Source organism: Macrobrachium nipponense, chromosome 41 (assembly GCF_015104395.2).
Source record: "Macrobrachium nipponense isolate FS-2020 chromosome 41, ASM1510439v2, whole genome shotgun sequence".
NCBI classification, from domain to species: domain Eukaryota; kingdom Metazoa; phylum Arthropoda; class Malacostraca; order Decapoda; family Palaemonidae; genus Macrobrachium; species Macrobrachium nipponense.
In genome coordinates this window covers 30,900,490-30,926,258 of record NC_061102.1, presented here as the reverse complement: position 1 = coordinate 30,926,258, position 25,769 = coordinate 30,900,490, and the positions used below count along the sequence as shown (strand labels likewise).

The 25,769-nt window shown below is 38.0% G+C and overlaps 1 protein-coding gene across 19 annotated transcripts in view; it reads right to left on the bottom strand.

The window, feature by feature from the left end:
* The window catches only part of LOC135212647 (calcium-dependent secretion activator-like), a 1,046,064-nt gene that overhangs the window by 328,817 nt on the left and 691,478 nt on the right, over window positions 1-25,769 (bottom strand). For all 19 annotated transcript variants that reach the window (XM_064246274.1, XM_064246275.1, XM_064246259.1 and 16 more), the window contains 3 exons: window positions 25,527-25,715; window positions 24,059-24,195; window positions 12,986-13,173 (listed from right to left, as the gene is read on the bottom strand). In XM_064246274.1, coding sequence (XP_064102344.1) covers window positions 12,986-13,173; window positions 24,059-24,195; window positions 25,527-25,715 — 514 coding nt within the window. The remainder of the gene's footprint in view (window positions 1-12,985; window positions 13,174-24,058; window positions 24,196-25,526; window positions 25,716-25,769) is intronic.

The following is a 25,769-nucleotide window of genomic DNA, read 5'->3' as shown; positions in this document are numbered from 1 at the left end:
CTCGGGGTTCGTGGCTGCTGCTTCCCGACAAGACGGGAAGCAAAGATCTCGAGCTAAAATCTCCCGGTTTTTCGATTCTCGGCAGCAACGGCTCGCTGCTCAAGAAAAAAAGGCCCAGTGTGAGGCCAGCTTTACCCTGGCGCGCATGCACGAATTTCTTTCTTCTTGCACTAAAAAGCATCAGCGACACATCTCAGAAATTATTTTGTCACTTTGACATAATTTTTGCACCATTTTATTTTAGCCATTACATGGAGTTTTATATATGAAAATGTGCACAATTTTATGTAGAATACAACTAAAACAACCCATGGTTGTAGCTTTTATCAGTTTTGAAATATTTTAATATAAATCACAATAAGTGCCAAAATTCAACCTTTGGTCAGTTTTCACTCAACCGAAATGGTCAAAAAACGATATTGTAAGCTAAAGCTCTTACATTCTAGTAAAATTCAATCATTTACCTTCATTTTGCAACAAATTGGAAGTCTCTAGCACAATATTTTGATTTATGGTGAATTTTTGAAAAAACCTTTTCCTTACATCAGCGCGGTAACTCTGCCGAAAAAATTAATTCTTTCATCAGTTTGCCGTAATGTTTGAACAGTTTTATATTAGCCGTTACATAAAGTTTTATATATGAAAATGTGCGCAATTTCATGTAGAATACAACAATAAACAACTCATGGTTGTAGCTTTTATCAGTTTTGAAATATTTTCATATAAATAACGATAAGTGCCAAAATTTCAACCTTCGGTCAACTTTGACTCTACCGAAATGGTCAAAAAACGCAATTGTAAGCTAAACTCTTACATTCTAGTAATATTCAATCATTTACCTTCATTTTGTAACAAATTCGAAGTCTCTAGCACAATATTTCAATTTATGTTGAATTTTTGAAAAAAACTTTTTCCTTACGTCCGCGCGGTAACTGCCAAAAAAATCAGAAATTCTTTCGTCCGATTGTCGTAATGTTGGCACCATTTTACATTAGCCGTTACATTAAGTTTTATATATGAAAATATGTGCAATTTCATGTAGAATACAACAAAAAACAACCCAGGGTTGTAGCTTTTATCAGTTTTGAAATATTTTCATATAAATAACGATAATTGCCAAAATTTCAGCTTTCGGTCAACTTTGACTCGACCAAAATAGTCAAAAACTGCAATCGTAAGCTAAAACTCTTACATTCTAGTAATATTCAATCATTTACCTTTATTTTGCAACAAATTGGAAGTCTCAAGCACAATATTTCGATTTATGGTGAATTTTTGAAAAAAAAACTTTTTCCTTACGTCCGTGCGGTAACTCTGCCGAAAAAATCAGAAATTCTTTCGTCTGATTGTTGTAATGTTTGCACCGTTTTATATTAGCCGTTACATAAAGTTTTATATATGAAAATGTGCGCAATTTAATGTAAAATACAACTAAAAACAAACCATGGTTGTAGCTTTTATCAGTTTTGAAATATTTTCATATAAATAACGATTAGTGCCAAAATTTCAACCTTCAGTCAACTTTGACTCGACCGAAATGGTCGAAAAACGCAATTGTAAGCTAAAAATCTTACATTCTAGTAATATTCAATCATTTACCTTCATTTTGCAACAAATTGGAAGTCTCTAGCACAATATTTCGATTTATGGTGAACTTTTGAAAATAAAACTTTTTCCTTACATCCGCGCGGTAACTGCCGAAAAAATTGGAAAGTCTTTCGTCCGATTGTCGTAACGTTTGCCCAGTTTTTTATTAGCCATTACATAAAGTTTTATATATGAAAATGTACGCGATTTTGTAGAATACACCAAAAAATCACTCATGGTTGTAGCTTTTATCAGTTTTGAAATATTTTCATATAAATCACGGTAAATAGAAAAATTCTACCTTTGGTCAACTTTAACTCGACCGAAATGGTCGAAAACTGCAATTGTAAGCTACAACACTTACATTTTAGTAATATTCAATCAATTACGTACCTTCATTTTGCAACAAACGGGAAGTCTCTAGCACAATATTTCAATTTATGGTGAATTATTGAAAACAACTTCTTTTTACATCCGCGCGTTACGAATTCACGCATCATATTGTGATAATATTTTCTCTGTGTTGCTTTGATCGTTTTACAATTTGTTATATACCAAAATGATCGCAATTTAGTGTACAATACAACGAAAAAATATTAACACATTAGCTTTAACCGTTTTGCTCACAGTGCGATTTGTATAAAATTATACATGAATTTTTTTTTGCACGCTGTCATATATTCCAATATTTATATATGATAATAATATTTTTTTCATTTCTGATGGTTGCATACTACACTTCAGGCAATGACAAAAACATTAGCCAAAAATGAACTCTTAATCTTGAAAACTAAGCGTGCTGTGATTTTTATAAAAAACCTTTTTTCCGCTTTGGCGCTCACTCCCGAACGCCACCGGCATACGGGAGACGATTTCTGAAATACCACTTAGGCGTTTAAGGGTTAACTAATTTTCTCTGCTGATTCCAAAAATGTAATTATTTTTCCTGTATCATACACCATTTTACAAATACATTGTCTTTCAATGTTATATACATTCGGTTATATGTTCTGCTACCAAGTGAATATCTAATTTTCTTTTTGAGATAAATCAATTAGCAAGTTCTGCTATTTTCAGGGTGGCTACTAGGGGATGTACAAATTCTCCAGACTCCCTTTGCTGTGTGTGTGGTTATTTTACTGGATAAAAAACAGGTACTGCATAAGATCGTGGAAGGTGCCAAATTGTGGATAGCGTAGACACTATTTTGGATTGCCCATGGGTAACCAGAACAAACCATGGGCCCCCTCATGTGATATGTGGAAGCTGCCAATCTATTCTAGAAGGATGGTTAAGAGGTACAGGAAGGGCAATGCCTTTTGCCGTTCCCAGAGTATGGGGAGAGCCGAAGAACCATCACGTTGATTGTTACTTCTGTATGACTCATGTGACAAAGTACAGAAAAGTGAAAGGAAGGCAAGCTCTTCAGTATCCAGACATCCCATCATCTAGAGCACCTGTCCCACATGATGGCACCTTACCAGTACCACAAACACCACAAAATGTAAGTATACCTATCATACTCTCCAAAATTCTTACTTTTAATTAACTTGAACATTAAGTATTTACTAGCTTTGCATTCATTTTCCTAAAGATGTATGGAATACTAACGTTATTCAAGTCTTTGTTTAAGTTGCAATAATGTAGTTATTTCTTTCTTTTCAAATGGAAGGTGCAATAGCTATTTCATCTGAAAAGTCAGCAAGTAGCAGCAGCCAAGAAATGGAGGAAGCTTTCATACCAAGAACGACTTCAGAGCCTCACTTTCCAAATCAGAGTGAGATAGATGATTTAATCAGGGATTTAAATCTTACTAAGTCAGGAGCTGAACTTCTTTCATCAAGGCTGAAGGAATGGAATCTATTAGGGGATGACTGCAGGACATCTGTGTACTGGAAACAACATGAAGACTGAAATTTACTATGACATTAGTAATAATCTGTGTTACTGTAAAGATGCGATTAGATTGTTTACTGCTATTGGAGTCAAGCATGATCCTTCAGAATGACGACTGTTCATAGGCAGCTAAACACGAAGTCTCAAAGCAGTGTTGCTCCATAATGGAAATAAGTATCCATCTTTGCCTCTTGCACACTCCGTACAGAAGAAAGAAAACTATGATAATGTCAACCTTCTTGACAAAATAAATTAGGCTGAATTCAAGTGGGATGTTTGTGGTGATTTCAAGATACTTGCCTTCTTGCTTGGTTTGTAATGGGGAGACACAAAGTATTCATGTTTCCTTTGCTTATTGGACAGCAGAGCAGGTGATGATCATTAGAAAAAAGTTGATTTGCCCCCACGATTGGAACTGCAGCCAGGAATGTTAAATGTTCTCAGACAGCCTCTAGTAGATTCCAACAAAGTCTTATTAACCCCCTTCATATCAAAATAGGATTGGTAAAGCAGTTTGTGAAGGTAGATACAGGAGAAGCTTTTCAAGAAATTTGTCTCATGTTTCCAAAGTTATCTGAGGCTAAGATCAAGGGTGGCATATTTGTTAGACCCCAAGTAAACGCAATGTTGAAGTCTGAGAAACTGGGAAAAACGATGACAAAAGTTGAAAAAGAAGCATGGTGTGCATTTTGGATGTAGTTTGTGGATTCCTAGGAAATCACAAAGATCCTAATTACAAACAAATGGTAGCAAAACTAATTGAGAACTTCAAGAAACTGGGTTGTCGTATGTCCTTAAAGGTTCATTTTTTGCACTCTCACCTAGATTTCTTCCCCGAAAACTTGGGTGATGTAAGTGAGGAGCATGGTGAGAGATTTCATCAGGACATCGCAACAATGGAAAGAAAATATCAAGGACCATGGGATACTGCTATGATGGGAGATTACATATGGCCTCTAGTCAGAAAAGATCAAAGTATGCACTCTAGAAAATCTCAATCGTCAAAGAAAAGAGATTTCAAAGCGTTTAAAGTGCAGAATTGTATTGTTTCTTTTTGTTTTGTTCTAACTAATATTGTACTTCCTAGATACCTTTCAGTACATGAAAAAGTATGTATTGTAATGTAATTATCCCTAGAATATTAGCATAGGTTGAACCAACATAGTGCTGTAGAGAAAAGCTGAGTATAGAACGGGACAATATGAAATTAAGAATACAGGCAGCCCTGGTAATGGCAGGGGTTCCATTCCTGGGGGGCCCGACTCTAAAGCGAAATTAGCCCCTAACCGAAATTCAAAAGTCTATGGGTGTCACAATCCCCCTTATGGTGCCCTAGACATGTTGACTATGCCTTAGAGCTTAGACAGTGTCACGGCCAGATATTTTGCCCTAATATGTAATAACTCTTTACTGAAAACGTGGAATTTCATTTGCCTAATCATTTACAATGGTTTGCCTGGTAGTTCTACAAATTTTTAATGTCAGATTCAATGAGCTTGTTGGTAAAACTTGGCCTTGAGAGAAAAGAAAGAAAGAAAGAAAGAGAGAGAGAGAGAGAGAGAGAGAGAGAGAGAGAGAGAGAGAGAGAGAGAGAGAGAGAGAGAGAGAGAGTCCTTTTTCAGACTGCTAATGTTTCCTCCATCTCTTTATTTATCATATCTTCTCGTTAAATCAGCTAAAAAAGCAAATGAGAATGATGAAAGTATCGTTAATACTGTTATAATCATTGCTTAAACGCCGCACCCATAACTAATTGAACAATAACAGTTGTTTTGCTACAACAACCAAACTGAATCTGATAACAACGTTTACTTGCATTTCAGCCATCGTACAATAGTAACAAATTACTGTAGTTTTGTTATAAATGACGTTAATTAAATAGAATAGGACCACTATATTTTTACATTACACATTTATTCGCTATAGAGAAAATGCCAGCATGGAAACATAGTATAGTGTACATACTGCTAACCCTCTTACGCCGATTGGACGTATTAAACGTCGAGTCAAAATGTCTCCCGTATGCCGATTGGACGTATCATACGTCGGCTCAAAAAAGTTTTTTTAAAAATTCGCGGAAAAATACTTATAGGCCTAACAGCCGAAAACTTTTGTATCACGCTCCTTGGGGGATGCTGGGAGTTCACGGATCAAGGCGTTGTTGTTTTGTTTACAATCGCTACGCTAGGCGCGCAAGCGCGAATTTCTTTCTTTTACAACACTAAGAAAAAGTATCAGTGACACATCTCGGAAATTATTTCGTCACTTTGACATAATTTTTGCACCATTTTAAATTATCCTTTACATGAAGTATTATATATGAAAATGTGCGCAATTTCATGTAAAATACAACAAAAAAATACTCATGATTGTAGCTTTTATCAGTTTTGAGATATTTTCATATAGATAACGATAAGTGCCAAAATTTCAACCTTCAGTCAAATTTGACTCTACAGAAATGGTCGAGAAACGCAATTGTAAGCTAAAAGTTCTTATATTAGTAGTATTCAATCATTTGCCTTCATTTGCAACAAATAAATTTGACGCCTCTAGCACAATATTTCCATTTATGGTGAATTTATGAAAAAACTTTTTCCTTACGTTCGTGCGATAACTCTTCCGATAAATTTTTTCATGCGATTGTCCTAATGTTTGCACCCTTTTAAATTTGCTGTTACATAAAGTTTTATATATGGAAATGTGCGCAATTTCATGCACAATACAACAAAAAACAACCCATGGTTGTAGCTTTTATCAGTTTCGAAATATTTTCATATAAATAACGTTAAGTGCAAAAATTTCAACTTTCGTCAACTTTGACTCTACCGAATGGTCCTAAAAACGCAATTGTAAGCTAAAACTCTTATATTCTAGTAATATTCAATCATTTTACCTTCATTTTGCAAACGACTTGGAAGCTCTAGACAATATTTCGATTTATGGTGAATTGTGAGAAAAAAAAAAAAAAAAACATTTTCCTTACGTTCGCGCGGTAACTCTTCCGAAAAAATCAGAATTTTTTTTGCGATTGTCGAAATGTTTGCACCATTTAAAATTAGCTGTTACATAAAGTTTTATATATGAAAATGAGCGCAATTTCATGTAGAATACAACTAAAAATGATTGAAGGTTGTAGCTTTTCTCTTTTTTCGAAATATTTGCATATAAATCACGATAAATAGAAAAAAAACCACGTTCGGTCAAATTTGACTCCACCGAAATAGTTGAAAAACGCAATTGTAAGCTAAAACTCTTACGGCCTAGTAATATTCCGTCATTTTTCTTCATTTTGAAACAAATTTCAAGTCTCTAAAACAATACTGTGATTTATTGTGAATTTTTGAAAAATATATTTACCTTCACTACGCGTGCCGATTCGCGGCCGCAAGTCTCCGAAATACGTACATCGCATTATCCTAATATTTGCTCCTTTTCATATTAGCCTTTTTAAAGAGTTTCATATATCAAAATGTGCGCAAATTCATGTAAAATACAATAAAAAATAATTGAAGGTTGTAGCTTTTTCCATCTCCGAAATATGTGCATATAAATAAATATATATATAAAAATTTCGACATTTGGTCAAATTTAACTCGTCCGAAATGGTCGAAATCTGCAATTCTAATCTAAAACTCTTACAGTATCGTAATATTCAATCATTTGTCTTAATTTTGAAACAAATTGGAAGTCTCTAGAACAATATTTAGAATTACGGTGAATTTTTGAAAATAAAATTTTTTTACGTCCAGGCGTTACGAATTCGTACATCATTTTGTGATAATATTTTTCCGGTGTTGATTTTATAGTTTTACTATGTATTATATATCAAAAGGATTGCAATTTAGTGTACAATACAACGAAAAAAAAAAGTAACTCATTAGCTTTGACCGTTTTTTGCACAGCGTGATTTGAATACAATTATCTATGAATTTTTTTTTTTCGCTACCATATATCGCATTATTTACATATGATAATGATATTATTTTTCATTTCTGATGATTGCATACTAAACTTCAGGCAATGGAAAAAAAATGAGCCAAAAATGAACTCTTAATCTTCAAAACTAAGCGTGCTGTAATTTTTTGAAAAAATTATTTTTTCCGCTTCGGCGCTCACTCCAAACCGGCGCCGGCATACAGGAGAGATTTTTATTTTTAGGGCTTCGGCGTAAGAGGGTTAAGCTGCATTTTTAGCTGAAGCTGAGAAAACAATGTTCACACTGCTAATGACTATAAATTATCGCGCATCAGTAACATGATGAAACTCAACCGCAAATAATAGTGGGGAAAATGTATTTTAATAAAATATACTTGCCATGAAAGAACACATTTTACTGTTGTTTTCACGCTGCTAACAGGTAAATAAGTAAAAATCATATTTCTGGGCTCGGCCGTGTCGCTCCTTGAAATAGGTTCCTTTAGCACTATTTCTAAGGTAAAATATTGCTATAATACCAGAGAACAGCTAAATTGGAAATGCCAGAATATTCTGGCTCGCTCACCTTTATTAAAAGGTGTCGGTATGGTTTCTGGGGCAAGTGAAACCACTACCACGAGTCCTTCTCCAATTAGCCTCTCCTACATCAAAAAACCTCAAAAAGAGCCAGAAACCATACCGACACCTTTTAATAAAGGTGAGCAAGCCAGAATATTCTGGCATTTCAAATTTAGCGGTTCTCTGGTATTATAACAATATTTTACCTTAGAAATAGTGCTAAAGAAACCTATTTCACTGGGCGGCATGGGCCCTTCGCCCAGAAATAGATTTTTCCTACGTCAAAATCCCTTTATGATATAGGATGAAAATAACGAACTTAATAAGTATTTTACACAATGTAACATACTCCTGACACCATCTATTAACGAAAAAAATCACAATCAAGTTCATAACAAGACGTACATATTTCAGCTTAAAAGCACTTCATATGACAAAAAATGAACCTGTTTACGCTAAACAGAAGCAAGAAAATCGAGTTAAGTAGGGCCAAATAACCCTGCCTCAGCCCTCAGCTGGATTTTTCCTAAGCAAAATATGGATCGCTTTGTTTCGAATGGAATCACGTCATATTTTTACACAATAAACATGCCCACAACGGAATCTGTTGAGAAAAAATTATTTAGTTCACGAGACATATTAAATTCATATTTTGACTTAAAAACATGTCGTATAATGACAAATTACCCTGTCTCATATACTAAGTATAGTATCTAGATATTTTATGCGAACTAGAAGCACGGCAAGTCGCTCCGAACTGAGTTAAATCAAGACCACCGAGAATAGAAAGCCTGTTCGATGTGACGTCATGATGTGATGACGTCGACCCTGGTAGTCAGACTCTCCGACACGAGTGACTGGCGACACACTCCCGACTCACGATCTTCCTTCCCTTACATCACTTGAACACAAGGTGTTTTCGTGGTTCCATTGTTTTATTTATGAACTGGAACATAAAACTTAAATGGCATCATGAGGTAGCGAGCCATGGGTACATCTAGTGTCCTTTTTTGGACGAACTTACTGTGGTAAGCAGATCAACTCGGCAATAAGTTCACTGCAACAGGTACTACATATTTGATTTTTCTCTCTGGATGATTTTCGACTGCACTATAAATACAGTCTGCATTCTCGGTGGTCTCGGTTGAATACGGTGAAATAAAACGTAAATACGGTGAAGTAAACTCGTATCCTCTAACAGCTGATTTCCAAACCAAAACATTGACTGCTTTGTTAGTATTTTATGATACAATAATATGAGAATACATACGATATTATTGGATACAGTAATGTACAACTTTCTAAAAGATTCACAGAAAAGATGCATATTCATTGTTTTTATTTCATAAATATACGTAGCCGTCAGCAACCTGACATCGCTCAATTAGGTATGCCACTGTTGGTCCAATTCTGATTCCCGTTTCGTGTCCAATTTTTTTTTTTCTACTGATATATCATTGTCAGAATGCACTGAACCTCCAAAATTGACTTATATTAATAAATTACTAAATTATATCGTATATGTAGTATAGAGTATAGGCTAGGTTACATTTACGATAAAATCATCATCATCATATACACGGGGCTAACTTGTAAAATGTTATTCAATTTCTCTTTGTACTGAATTATCATAAGCCAATGTGCATTGAACCTAGAGAATTAGCTGAATTAATAATTACTATGCCATATACGTATGTATAAAGTATGCTGTGTAGTGTACCTCCGCCCTTAGCTGATTTTTCCAAACCAAAACATGATCGGTTTGTTTGTATTTTATAACACAAATATTAATACAAGACTACATACAGCATTACTAAATAAAGCGAAGTAAAAGATAACTTTTTAAAAGAGCAGAGGCAAAGATGCAAATTCGTAAACACGTGTGCAGCGTAGTAGTGCTATCAAAGGAATGACGTCACAGGCGCTAGCTACACGGTAGCAGGTAGTGAGCTGTAGGTCGGCTCCTCTCTTCTTGAGGTTTTTTGATGTAGGAGAGGCTAATTGGAGAAGGACCCGTGGTAGTGGTTTCACTCGCCCCAGAAACCATACCGAAGCCTTTTAATAAAGGTGAGCGAGCCAGAATATTCTGGCATTTCCAATTTAGCGGTTCTCTGGTATTATAAAAATATTTTACCTTAGAAATAGTGCTAAAGGAACCTATTTCACTGGGCGACACAGGCCCTTCGCCCAGAAATAGATTTTTCCTACGTCAAAATGCCTTTTATGAGGCGGTTTCAGCACCTAGCCTAAGAAACCAATAACCAGACAATGGCGCTATAAACCCTACGGAATGTAAAACCCAGTTATGAATATATTTAACAAGCACCGTAAACCTGAAACGCCGCTAACCGATGGCGACAGTAACCGCGGGCTGCCTGTAAATTAAAAACTACCAATATTACATCAAAATGAATGTGATTTTTCAATTCTGTGGCAAAAAATTTGTATATAAACATAAAAAAAAACAAATAAACAAAACATGCCTTACATATAATGGAAGTGTTCTATATTCATTCAAGTCTATTAAAAATGTTGAAGATAAATATAAGCAACAAAATTAATATATTCAGTTTTATAGGTGTTTTTGGACTTTGAATGGGTAAGCTTCCTTTCCTCTTATGGTTAAACTTAAGGTTTTAGTTTGTGACTGCATGATCTAGGATCATCCTGGATTATCTCTTTTATTTTTACCCTTTTCACAGTTAACCATCTGGTATTCTTGATCTTTGTTTACTTTGTAACTTTCTTTCCAAATGTATTTCATTTGTGCCTTGACAATGCCTCAATAAAGGAGAAAGTACTTGGTACTAATGTCTGCCCATCATTTTCCTGTCGTATTTGCTTATATACCCTCTAACTACCTATTTTGATAGTTCAAATACCAAAATCCACCTTTTAAAATGCTTATAACTGCATATTCTAAAGTTTTTATTATAAAAATGTAGTCATGACAATAATATGAAAATACAGTAAGAAGTGGATATTTCTCTGTGAAAAATTCCATGGATAGGCAAAATTTCCACAAATTATGTGGATATACGCTCCACAGAAAAATCCAAGAATAGGTGAAGCTGCAAATCCTGAATTGCAAATATGAGGGGAGTACTATATAAGTAGTATATGAAATGGAATGAGAATTTCTAAAGGTTTTTTCAGATTTCTAAAGATTTCAGTAAAAACCACATAAAAATTGAGAAATCTTGTGAAAATTGAATTTGGTTTACTGAATGTACCCAAAACATGGGTATTTAGAGTTTCAGACAAAATGCTAAGAAACCCTTATATCTACAGATATTGCCAAAAAACTGATACTAATAAAAAAAAGCAGCTTTCATTTATCTTGCATAATAAACATAATTTTCAAATGTTGATGTTCTTTCTTTTTCAGGTGTATAGTGAATTGGTCTTAAGTAAAACATTACTGACACTGTAAACTACCGCCATAAGCCAGAAAACGCTGTTATTAGATGAGTAACCAGATGGCATTTAAATTATAATCTCTTGTCCTGTGGTCCTTAGTATTGAGAGCATATTAGTTTCATATCAACTCTGATTTTCACCTATGCTTTTTATTTCACTGTGTGAGCACATGCTCTAAAATTCTAAGATTTGTTTTTAAAAGAATAGGAAATCTCTGTAATCAAAGTTAAAATACCATTCCTTGACATATTTTCTAGCCAATGTTAGTAGATGACTCTAACGTAGAAAAAAATGTCAGTCACCACAACACGCAACATGGTGCCATAACATACCTTAAGGAGGCGCCAGTAACTGGTTATCAGTGCCGTTAACCAGATATCGGCACCATAAATCACCAAGTTTTGGTTAATGGCAGTTTTCTCTTATTGGCACCCTGTTGAGAATGGATCCCCAACTGATAACCAGGGACTGCCTGTCGACTGCTTGAGGATGAGTGAAAATCACTGATAACTAGATTTTGGTGCCGAGACCTGGTTAACAACACCTGTTAGTTATGTATCAGTGCTCTTTACCGGAAATTGGCACATTTCGGCACCACACAGAAAATTGGCAGATGCATTTCAAACTAGATAAGCCCCATAAAACTGGCCATCCCCATAAAACCGGATGGCCGATAACCGAGGCCGCACTGTATGGTCTCATGCAAAGTGAAATAAGAGCAGAAACTCTTTCAAATCTACCATGAGATATTTCAGGTTTTGCATGAGGTATTTTCTGCAAATTCCTTACTATAAAGCAAAAGATCTTGACTTTCATGTCAATTGCTCTGATGTAATATCCATTTTATATCTGGTTTTATATATATATATATATATATATATATATATATATATATATAATATATATATATATATATATATATATAATAATATATATATATATATATATATATATATATATATATATATATATATATATATATATATATATATATATATAGTATATATATATACACATATAGATTGTGCAAACATTGCACAAGCACTAAAACCCATATATATCAGTTTACTAACATTTCAAGTATGATAAAAACTATAATTCTTTGGATATAGTATGTATCTATCTAAACACCCATATAATTCACTTTATGACTAATTATTGTTTATAGAACATTAAAAAATAGAATACACAGGAATTATCTAGCTATGTACATATAAAGCTTATTAAAGCTTAAATGGGCACTTAGGACACGATAATGTATCACAGAAGGTAATTAAACAAAAATAAAAGGAAGTATAGTTCTTATTTCAGAGGATTCGTGGACACTGGAAAATCAATTAGTCACGTTTCCTTAGTCTAATATAACATGGTTTTCTATAAATGTATGTACATTATATATATATATATATATATATATATATATATATATATATATATATATATATATATATATAATATAGACAAATACACAGTATACATATAAACATATGTATATAAATATAATTCTATGTATATACATATATACAACACATACTGTACTGTTTTCATTTCAAAGTTCTAAATAGTTCTCTGGAGTTGGAACACTTACCTATTCCCGTGAACATGGGAGGCACAGAAGGCAAAGGAGTAGTGAATGAGGGTTGGATCAATCATTTGACCCTTTTCTGCTCTGTCTAGAAGATCCTCAAGATAACAAAGATGTCTATAGCACCCTCTGACACCATAACGAGCCTGGTATTCATCAAGTACAAAAATTTGACCAGGACTAAACCATCCCTGTAAAGAAAACCAATTTCATTCATACAAATAACTAAACTGAGAAAATATGCAAGGAAAAGACAAGGGAAACATTTAAAGGTACAGAATCTGAATTCTTACTTAGCAGTCATTATTGTGACCTAGTTCCTCGTAATGTAACCTGAAAGTGTTGTGAAACAAACTATTGGGATGACACACATTATATACAGAAAATGATTGCTAACTAAACTATTATCGCATAAAAGGGATTTTGACGTAAGGAAAAATCTATTTCTGGGCGATTGGATCGTGTCGCCAGCGAAATATCCTTTAATCCATTATTTCTAAGGTAAATGCACTAACACATACCAGAGAATAAATAAAATAAAGAAAGGTCAAGTACTACTGACTCGCTCACCCTCCAAGAGGGTGTCGGTATGAACACTATGGCGAGTGAGACCACTACCACGAACCACTTGCCAATAGAAATCTCCTACTACAAAACCCCCACTAGAGGGGAGCCGACCCACAGAGTGGGCAGCAACTACTACTACTCCATCCCATGCTGCCGACTGCTGCGCCTCTGGTGGCCATCCTGAAGTTAGCAGACAATCTTGAGCGCAGGGATGGGTAGGGTGGGATTTCGCTGGCGACACGAACCAATCGCCCAGAAATAGATTTTTCCTTACGTCAAAATCCCTTTTCTGGGCTCAGTTCGTGTCGCTGCGCGAAATCGTACCAGAGAAATAGCACAAGATTGTAAAGAAAATAATTAAATACATAAATAAGGTCTCAATAAAACTTAAAATAAAATAAAGAAATATAATTGCTAAGAAATATACATATACACAATGATACAAATTAGAAAATATTCCTTAAAATTAACTTAAAGTTAACATATATGTACAGGGCTTACATGGAATATATGTTGAACTTAACATTTGTGTATAGTTAATATGTACAAAGTAAATAAAGCAATTATAATAATAAACTGAATTTGAACAAACTTCGACAATAATATAATAAACAAATGTATATGACTTAGTATACAAAACCCGTAACCATTGCAAATGTAGATGTGTCACCCTAGCATAAAAATAAGGGGACCACATCATAGAGATCATTATATACAATCAATTGTGAGTGACCCTAGCAAAAAAATAAGGGGCCACCCACTGTACCATCATAAGAGCAGCTAAGACTCAAGGTAAACGTAGATGAACATGGTAGGTATAGACAACTGTGAGTGAGATAGGTAGAAAGGAGAACTGGATCTTCTACTTAAGATTAAGCAGAGTCGGGGGAAACTATGTTACCCGCCGCAACTGCTGAAAATTTCAGAGCTTCCAAGGACTTTAAGTAATGACGCTTAAATACTGTCGGCGATTTCCATCCAGTATACTTTTTTAAATCATCAAAATTCATGTGTTGGTAAATAGTTAATTGAGGTGGCAACTGCCCTGACATCATGAGCTTTAGGGAAGGAATCAGGGTTGGCTTGCTTAATAAAGTACAGGATCTGTTGCCTGATACCTTTAATAGATAAGGTACCACCTTTTTCTTTTTCTCTTAAAGAGAGGACCCGACGAGGATGAGGATGTGCCTGGACAGAAAGGCTCGTAAGGTCGATACTGGACAAAGAGAAACATCTGTGGAAGGGGTATAACTTCCACGGTTCCCACCTCATCAAAGGATCCTCATTCTTTGCTATAAAGCTACGTTTCCGGAGAAAGTAGAACTTCCCCTGTGGGAAGAAATTCTATATGATTCAGATCTCTGGATAACGCCGACAGTTCTGAAATTCTAGCTCCTGAAGCCAAGCTTAATAAAAATAGAGTTTTTCTTAAGAGCATTATAAATGAACATGTCGTATTGTCTGTTTCTGAAGCCAGCTTTAGAACATCATTTAAGAACCACGATACTGACGTAGGCCTCACTGAAGGTTCTAAGTCTAGCACAAGCCTTGGGAATAGACGAGAAGTAAGAGTCTTGTCAAGTCTATGCTGAACCCGAGTTGAAAAATCTTTTTCAAGGCTGACTTGTTTGTCGTAATAGTGCTACTGCTAAGCCTTTTTCAAATAAAGATCTGAAAAAGGATATAGCTGAATTGATTGTCATGATTCTAATATATGATTCTCTCAGGAAGGTTGCCAACTTTTTGACTGCAGCATCATACTGTCTCAAAGTTGAATCTCTTTTATCAGATTCCAAGAAAAGAATATTTCGAGGATCAATATTCGCATCTCTTTTAGCCGCAAACTTCATGAAGTCCATAAAGTTAGGGTTTTGAGAATTCCTGAGGAAGCGAACACAGTCTTCGTTTGTACTGACTGGGAGAGCCTGGGATTGGGAATTCGAAGAGGACGAAGACCCAGTTCCAGAATCAGATGGGGTACCAATTGCTCTTCGGCCAGTCTGGGGCTACTAGAGCTACTTGACCCTTGAACGTCCTGAGTTTGTTCAGTACCTTCAGGAGAAGATCACTGGAGGAAAGACATAAATCTTCTCCCAGTTGTTCCAATCTATGGACAGGGCGTCCGTGGCATAGGCCAGAGGGTCCAGGTTGGGGGCCACATAACATGGGAGTTTGTGGTTCGCTTGAGATGCGAATAGATCCACTTGTAGACCTGGAACCCTCCGGAGAATCCATTGGAACGAACTGTTGTCCAGTGACATTCCGACTCCAGAGGAACTGAGCGGGATAGAGCATCTGCTATGACGTTTCTCACTCCAGCTATATGGGTGGAGGAGAGGTGCCAACTGAACTTGTCCGCCAGGGAGAAGATGGCTACCATGACATGATTCAGATGTCGTGACTTGGAGCCTCCCCTGTTTACGCAATGGACTACCACTGCGCTGTCCAAACTAGCTTTATGTGGGAGTTCTTTGGCAGACGTAACCTTTTCAGAGTCAAGAACACTGCCATCGCTTCTAGTACATTTATGTGAAGCTGGCGGAACTGGGGTGACCAGGTTCCTTGAACCTTCTTGAACTGAGAATATCCTCCCCAGCCGCTTAATGAAGCGTCCGTGTGGATGGTAATCCCCGGAGGAGGAAACTGAAGGGGTACTGATATTGACAGGTTCTTGACTTTTCCCCAAGGGCGTAGACGATTCCGTAGAATCGTGTGGGACTGATGACAACTTGTCCCTGGATCTGACATTTGCTCGTGAGCGCCAGATTCTGGCTTAGGTCTTTCAGTTTGGCTTTCATCAAGATGTTTGTCACTGATGCAAATTGGAGTGAACCCAGGATTCTTTCCTGCTTCTCCTGAAGCAAGTTTGTGTCCTAGAAATTGCTTTACTGACTTCGCTATTTCCTTTCTCTTGGCTGATGGAATCTGACAGAGTATGGGAGGATAGATTCCATTGAATGCCAGCCCACTGAAAGTTGGACTCCGGAGTGAGTCTTGATTTTGTCCTGTTTATCTTGAACCTAGATACTCTAGGAACTGGATTACTTTCAGTGTGGCTTTGCGACATTCCTCGACTGTTGGAGCCCAAATCAACCAATCGTCGAGATAAACGCTACTACCAGTTATCCCCTGAGACCTTAGTTGTTGGACGACTACTTCCGCCAACTTCGTGAACACCCTGGGTGCCACGTTCAGACCGAAGGGAACTACCTTGAAGGAGAATGCTTGATCTCCTATCTTGAAGCCCAGATAAGGGCGAAAGTGTCTTGCAATAGGGATATGATAGTATGCGTCTGTAAGATCGATAGAGGTGGTGACGGCCCCACGGGGAAGTAAGGTCCGCACCTGCGAGATGGTGAGCATTTTGAACTTGTCGCAGCGAATGGCCAAGTTTAAACGGGATAAGTCTAAGATTACCCTTCTTTTTTGTGAGCCTTTCTTTGGAACGCTGAATAAGCGCCCTTGAAATTTTAATCTGTTGACTCTCGCTATTGCTCCTTTCTGAAGGAGGTCCTCCGCATACTCCGTCAATTCTTTTGATGGAAGTTGAAGGAAAGGTCTGGGTGGAGGCGGATTCGCAACCCAACTCCAACCCAGGCCTTTCGACACAATACTTTGTGCCCATTTGCTGAATCCCCACCGGTGCCGGAAGAGAAACAGCCTCCCTCCTACCTTCAAGTTCTCATTGCTGCTGGTAACCTCCGCGGCCTCCCCGGAAGTGTTTTCCCCTATTAAGAGACCTTCCTGATCCTTTCTGACGAAAGGATCCCTTACCTCTGCCTCCCCTACCCGAGCGGTCATACTGCTGAAAGGCCTGGCCTTCGAACACTTGGTTGAAGGCTGGGGAGACAGCGTAAGAGGTGGAAGGTTGAGGCTGGGGGGAAATCACGTAGATGGGCTGTGATTGAGCCTTGGAGGTAGAGGGTTGGGCTGCCTGCACCAACGGAACAGTCGAAACAGGCTGGGCGAAGCGTTGTTGTTTCTTCTGGTAAGGCTGGAAACGTCTGGGTTTCCTCTGAGCCTTACCCCTTGTTGCCTGGTCTTGGCGTCTCTTTGCAGTGAGACCCCAACGATCCTTAAGGCTTTGGTTAAGCCTTGTCGCTTCCGCCTGGACCTCCTTTACCATTGCATCAGGGAAGAGGTCTGCTCCCCAGATGTTGGATGAAAGCAACTTATTCGGTTCATGACGAATAGTTGCTTCCTGGAGGACATGTTTCCGACAGTTAGTTCTGGCTGTAGCGAACTCAAACATGTCAGACTGAACCGTTTGCGTCAGTGACTTGGTGAGAAGCTTAAAGAGTGGCTCAGAACCGTAAGAAATGGTTGCCACTTCCGTCATGGCCATGGTGTTAATGGACCTGGCTAGCCTAGTCTTGGCCTCAAATTCAGCCTGAATGAGGCTGTCCGGAAGTCTAGGCAGCTTCTCACCAAACTGATCCATAGCACAGTCTGGCTTGAGTTTGCCCGCCGAAAAAGTGTTGGGTAAATCTTCCCACAATTCTCCGAGTGAGGGGAGCAAAGGAGATGTGGGGTCTGCTGCCCTTAGCTGTGGTAACGACTCCCCCTTCTGGGCCGCTGGGATAGTGACCGTAGCTATTTTGGTAAGGAAGGGAAGCGGAGTTCCCTCTTCCATTGTGAAAATGGTGAAGGGACTCTTAAAGGTTGAATTTTCGTGTTCGAACAATCCATGTCCTCTAAACACCTGAGCATTCTCTTTGAGCCTGGTCACGTGAGTAGAGGACTGTCTCCTTAGGGACCTTGTCATCTCTAGTCATGGCTGCGTCAGTGAGTCTGGCGTAGCCAATGAACGGTGGTGTAGACCCTCCGGTAGAACTCGAAGTCCTCAATCCTTCGAGTACCACACTCCGGAATTGAAATAAGGCCGTCCTGGAAAGGGGCGTATGACGCCACCCTCCAGGGGTTATTCATAGAGAACGGAGGCAGAGAGTCATGAGGTGGGAGCTGAGCTATTCCGGTGCCGAAAGGTGGGGGAGTAGCTAGAGGAGCCTGGCTAAGTTCGGCGATGATGTTATCCTTGGAGGTGATCCTGTCGGACAACCGGGAGAACATCTGCTCCATACTGTTTTTCAGAGAGCCGACCAAATCCCCCATGTGTTGCAACAGACCAGCATTGGGATCCAAAGCCGGAGCTGCTGCGGAGGTGGTTGGGTAACTCTGAACAGGTACCAAGGGGAGAGGAGAAACGGCTGACTCCGCCGGAGTATGTGGTCTCTCCTTGGAAGACCTGCTCCTTGAGGATTTGGAGCCAGACCCAGAAGCTCTAGACCTCTCTGCTCCGGGGTTCGTAGCCGGAGACTTACGAGATGTTGACGCCGACGAAGTCTTTTTGGACGACGACGACGTCTTGCTTAGGGTTTTTACAACCGTCTGTCCCTTGACCTTAGGTCTTACTGAAGCGTCAGGAGAAGTATAAAGGAGCTCAGCTCCTGTAAAGCCTTGGAAGGAAGCTGGAGAGTTAGCAGGAGTAGAAGACCCAGTGGCGCCCAAGGGAAGCCCTTGGGCGTCCAACGTACCTACCTCGACCAACAGGTCGTCAACACCTACCATTGGCTCTATATTCAAATCAAGTGTCGCGACGTCTGACGAGATATCTTGGCCTGGTTCCTTTAACGAAGCGGCGAGCTGTTGCTGAATCGCCGCCATAGTCGGGGCTGCCTTGCCGTTGACTTGCCGCCGGGGAAGATTAGGACAGCCAACCTCTTCTCCAGAATGTAGGGCTGTCCCTTGGTGGCGTTCTTACCGAAACCGCCGACCCAAGCCCTCAGGGTTGCCAGGGCGGTATCTCTAACGGCGGGAGCCTGGAAGAGAGGGCATTCATTAGTTTTAAGTTTAAACTTAAGATTAAAACTTAAGTAATAGGCTTAGTCTAAAGACATAGGGGATGCAAGATCCCATATAAAACAAGCTTAAGTTTAAAATAAGAGATTAAAATTAAACTTAAGAACTACAACCTTTGTTGGGATTACCGAACGGAGTTGGGAATACTTACCCCGTCCAAGAGCTGGCTCACAAGATCGTAGCAAATGGTGCAGGTTTCGTGGAACCAGACTTGTAGATTCCCGTGCGGAGTCGCGCATGGAGCATGGGATCTGCAGACTTCATGCCCACAGGGGTCCTGGAGCATGGCATTGCATCCTGGATGCTCACAGTTGATGGTCTGTAAGTGAAAAAGATACATGAGTACCGTAAAAGACATCACTTACAGGCTAGTAGGCTAAAAGAACTCCGCTGCATGCCGGAGCGCGAAAAAATTTTGGGCATAACCCCTCCCTTACCGCCTGAATAGGCTAGAACCCCGGAGAGGTCCGGTGTGATAACGTAGGTAACGGAGGGATTCGGCTTAAGCTAGCTTAAATTAAACTTATTATAGTTTAAATACTAAACACTTAAGCCTAAAGCACTAGAACGTACCGGAATAATTCCGGTGCGCGGCGGTGTTCGTGTCGCGATATCAGCGAGACGGGGTGGTTAGGAAAGACCAACTGTACGCCTGCAGTCCGCCCGCAAGGGTGAACTAGCAACCTTCCACGTGAATGCCGGAGCTCCGGTAAAATAAAGAGCACCAGTAAGCCGGGAAGGAGCGAGAGGGCGAAACAGACTCGAGCCAACAACGGAGCGACGGAGTAACGACGGGGGGGGAAGGCCAGTCCCCCCCTTAGTCATCCGAGCGCGCCGTGAAGCAAGAGAACGGTCAAGTCCAGTCCTGGGTCTGTCCAGCCCCCCCTACTCCCTCCGCCTAGGGAGAGAGGGAGGCAGGCACGGGTATGTGGAGCGAGCGAGGACAGACCTACCCCCCCCCCCGGCCCTATGGAAGAGCGGGAGGAGGGTAAGGTGACTGGACGGGCGCCTGGCTGCTTCGCGATCACATGGTGACCACGGAACGGTAACATGCGAATACAATGAAACAACATAGCCTAGGTTAAAGCAACCAACTAATCAGTTAGATGCTATACAGAAGCAACCGAACTGATGAGAGGAAGCAATAAATGGTGGGGACCAATGAAATACGGAACCTAGGCTACGTAATATGCCAGACGCCGTAGGCTAACCTAAAATATAAAATAATCAAAAATTACGTAACGTAAAGTAAGAAAGTAAATCAGTAGGAGAAAAAATCCAGGAGTGTACGACTAACCCGAAAGAAAGTCTACCACTCAAAGCTAGCCGGGGCCGATACTAAGAGCTGTGGCTAGGGTCTGGATGGAAGATGCCTACGCAAGGTAAAGAAGACATGCATGCATGACATAAACCCAGTAGGCTGGACCCCTAACATAATATGGATAACTAACAATAGAGCGTAAAGTAATAAGGGAAGGTTCTAGGTATGGAAGACCAAGAACGAACCCGCCACGAGGCAGAACCATGCCGCCATGCTTCCGACCAAGAGCCAGTATTTATACCTAAAAAACGGCAAATACTGACTCAAGGCCGGAAAAAACCCAATAGCAACAATAACCGATTACTTAACTTAGCTGCTGCGATGGCTGCACGCTCCATAATTAGTAAATCCAAGAAAGGGGCACAAAAAGCACAGAGCAAAAAAGGGCACGTGTGTACGCAGTGCGCTAACTGAAAAGGATGGCCACCAGAGGCGCAGCAGTCGGCAGCATGGGATGGAGTAGTAGTAGTTGCTGCCCACTCTGTGGGTCGGCTCCCCTCTAGTGGGGGTTTTGTAGTAGGAGATTTCTATTGGCAAGTGGTTCGTGGTAGTGGTCTCACTCGCCATAGTGTTCATACCGACACCCTCTTGGAGGGTGAGCAAGTCAGTAGTACTGACCTTTTCTTTATTTTATTTATTCTCTGGTATGTGTTAGTGCATTTACCTTAGAAATAATGGATTAAAGGATATTTCGCGCAGCGACACGAACTGAGCCCAGAAATATAAGGCTCCATTCAGTCATCTAACAATGAAATCATAAACTTAGATTTTTCTTCCTTTTCAGACTTGAAAACAATTATGGATATTTTATTTCCATTTCTGACTGTCTCGTAATTTACAAAATAACCATAGAACAAATATCTTCATTAAGAGTGTAAAATAAATGAACAAAAAAGCTGATACAGTGTTATGAAACAAGGAAAGCTCTTATTGATAAAGGTACAATATTGTTACAAAAGCAATACAGCTTGCTGAAAATGTAGCATAGGTTTCTTCACTCTGTAACAAGGCACAGGCTTCAGTTACCCAAATTACTTTATTATAATATAACTACTTAAAAACTGTCAAGAGGTTTCTCAGCCTGTGGTCTAAAATTGAATATTAGTCCGGCCATAGGTCTGTTACTCTTTTTATCCTGTTATATCTTTTCCTTATCTAGTAAGATCTGGTCATACAAGTGGAGCAGCAGCTACACAACTTTATTATTTCTCTAAAACTTTCCATCAAAGTCAAAGATTTTCTATTTTATAAGATGCCATGATAACCTTGATAACTAAGGCAATGCTATATTATATATGTCACTACTATTACAATCAAGGATGGCTCTCCATGTAACAATTGTGTTTCATCATCTGAAATTCAAGAATTATGTTCCTACCTGCTTATAACCCTTTTTATAATATGAACATACACTTTCTGGTTCAATCTTGTAGGTGGAGGGATCTCCTTCACCCTTTGATGATTAAAAGTGATGTATACTGTTCCCTTTCTCTCCTAACCATAAACTTCTCTTAAAAGCTTTGGTAGTTTTGGTGCTGTGTTGAACAATTTTTATGAAATTATAATGAATGAATTTCTGATTTGCTTATATTAAGTGGAATGCTTCTTTGATTTTTAAATATCTAGTTACTAGAATTTTGCACTTTGCAAATCAAAGCTGTTTCAATCCTCTTAAAGAACAAATTTTATTGTCAATATCAGGTAGATTCCAAGCCAACTCATATCCCCTCTTGAATTGAGTAGAAAAACAAAGTAGCAATCAATTACTTTACAAATTGGCCAAAATAAGTTACAATACAAAGTTTCAGACTTTTGAAATTCTATTAAAAACATTATACTACTGATAGCAAATGTGTCTATAGTTACGTTTTTGCTTTCCTGTATCTTAATTAACAATAAAGTTTTTTGTATTTCAAAACTTTGTAATCCACAGGCTTTTTCCACTTTCACAAGGTTTCAGTTTGGCATTCTTTTGGGTAACATTTTACAGTTTTTATAGGATTTTTATTATTTACTCAAGATGGATATCTTGGACTTGGAAAATGACAAATTTTTTAATCAATTTGTATTTTTCATAGCTAACAAACCTGAGGTCTTAACAATAGGATAATTCTTCTAGTACCAGCTGGAAACTGGTTAAAAACAATCAAAGACTGTAAAGCAAGGAATCTGGTATCTGGCAAATCTTGCGTATACGAGGTAAAGACTTAAGCAAATGTTTCCACTTTCATAAGAGCATTAACTAACCTGTTGCAAAATGACATATTTTCTATTGCAACTGTGAGTTCTACAGCAGATTAGCAAGTGGTATTTTCAGAGACCTCTTACTGAGCCCAAAATTTATTATATACTTTTGCATTGGTAACACTAAACACAAGGAGCATAGCATATAAATCTATTTATAGATATCATTGATCAGGCAATTTCCTGTTCAGCCATCTCCTAAGGCTTCCCTTTGATACAAAACCTTCACTGTTATTCTCAGTGTCTACATCTACTCAATTAAGATGCTGCATATACTTGTCCTACAATGCATCAACATTCATATTCTGCTGAGGAGACATGATGTCATAATACTACTAGCTTTAGCATTTTGCTAGAAACTAAGGAATATTAGCTAACCTGTTGCAAAATGACATATTTTCTATTGCAACTGTGAGTTCTAGAGCAGATTAGTAGGTGGTATTTTTGGATACCTCTTACCAAGCCCAAAATTCATCCTTCATTATGTATTGGTCACACTAAACACAAGGAGTATATCATGTACATACATCTATTTACAGATAGTACTGATCAGGCAATTTCCTGTTCAGCCATCTTCTAAGGCTTCACTCTGACAAAACTGCTATTATTCTCAATGCCTACATCTACTGAATTACGGTGCTGCATATACTTGTCCTACAATGCATCAACATTCATATTCTGCTGAGGAGACATGCTGTTATACTACTACCTCTAGAATTTTGTTAGAAATAGTAGTGTTGCAAAAGTTGATGACCTTTAAGTTTACAAGATGCTAAACTGCTACCGTACAGTGCAAGCTTTTATCTTGGCTTATCAACATTTTGAGCTTGTTTACTGTATTCCTTTATATTTATAGATTTATTAGATCTCATTAAGATCTTTTTCTGTTTGACACAAACCGGTACTGTATTATACTGAGAGACAAAATGCTAATACATTCAATAAACTTTGTGAAGTAGAAATACCAATAAAAATTATTACACATTACACGTACAACTCTAAAAATAATAATTCACTTCCCAATACCCAAGTAATGCATATAGGAAAACAATAGATTATCATTTTATGATCTATCACGTACTTACCAAGGAACAGTAGGGATCAATAAGACGGTATTCTAAAGTTTGAGACTGTAGCAATCTAAATAGATTATGATGATCAAATCTAACAGGATCTGCACTAATATATTCATCCATTCCATGTTTCTTGGCTTTATCTGCATCTGCAACAAGAAGTAGGAATAATGTAAAAAAAAAAATAAGATAGATTTGGAACTTAGAGAACAAATGTACTCTACGTGATTTTGCAATTTAATTCTCTGTGGTCAAATACCTAAATCACTTGCAATAGTATAAAAATGCCAAATTTTTATAATGGACCAGAGAGCCTCTTATCTAGAAATTGGAACCAAGAGTGCTCAGATAACTGGCTTTTCTGAATCACTGACCTAAGTTCAAAGTAAACTCTAACTTAATTCAGTCAACCTAGACAAATTCATAATAACGAATGGGTATAAACAACAAATAATAATTACAATACTTGTACCAATATCATATGAAACAATAAAAAAGTTGATAATGTTAATGAAACATTAATATTTATTAGAGAAAACTAATTGTTAGATCCACTTGATCTGATAAACTACCGAGTACCTTATGGAATCCTATTTGTCTTAAATGCAGGTATGACCAAAGTGCTGAATTCATTAAAACAATATTCCATATGTAAGATGTACTCATTATAATAAAATGAAAATACTAAATGTCTTACAATGTTGATTCTTGAATTCCTATCATCAGCTAGGGTAAACTATGCATAACTTAGGTTAGCCTGGAACATTCATTTATAGTTAACTGTAAATACAGTAAGAAAAACATGTATTGCATGATTAAGTAAACTGAATGTAGATTTGAAAATTCCTGTGTGATCATTAAACAGATCAGTATTGATTAGTAAAATAAAATCTTCATTGAAAAGAATGCCACTTTGTATGCTGCTAGGCTTACTTTGTTTGAAGCGACAGGTTATATTAGCAGCTGCAGTGACTGTTTCATATTGTACTCTGATTGTAGTGTGGAATGAATGAAGAACTCTATGCAGTACCAAAGACAAACCCTGTAACTTTTGCTCAGCACACCCTCGCTGGCTATTTTGGCATTGCTTTGTTGTAGTATATGCAGGATTGTTGTTGGTGTGATGTTCTTATAAAGTCTTTTTGGATTTTTGCAGGTAGTGTCTGTCTATTTCTAAGATCACGGTACTAAACTTAAGCATACTGATAACCATGAGTGAAACTATGACATACACATAGTTTTTGAATACATATGTGTTAAATAATTAGTGATCATTAGCTTTAAAATGAAAACAGTGAACTACTGTAGTGTGAATAGTAACAAAAGGTGTCCTATTATAAAAGCAGCATTACTGTATGCAACAGTACTATGATCATTCTTAGTGCTAGAATATATTCTTTGAGTAGTGAAAGACCAACCAAATTGGTCCAGTTGTTCAAAAAAAGCTATGTACAGTAAATTAGCATGTAAAGACTCTTACCTCCTTGAATTTTGGATAACGTGGAATTCTTTCCTTGAGGCATGATGGGCGGCGTAGGTTTGTGAGCCTGTCCAGTAGCTCTATACAAGGCTGTGACCCACTGATGGGACTCATTTTCATCTTCTGTAGCAAACAGTATGGATTCACCCTCCCTGACGGCATTGAAAAAAAACCTACCTCCCTCCAAATCTAAAAAGAGAATAACATAACCATATTTTTCCAGTAGAATCTTTTGCAACACAT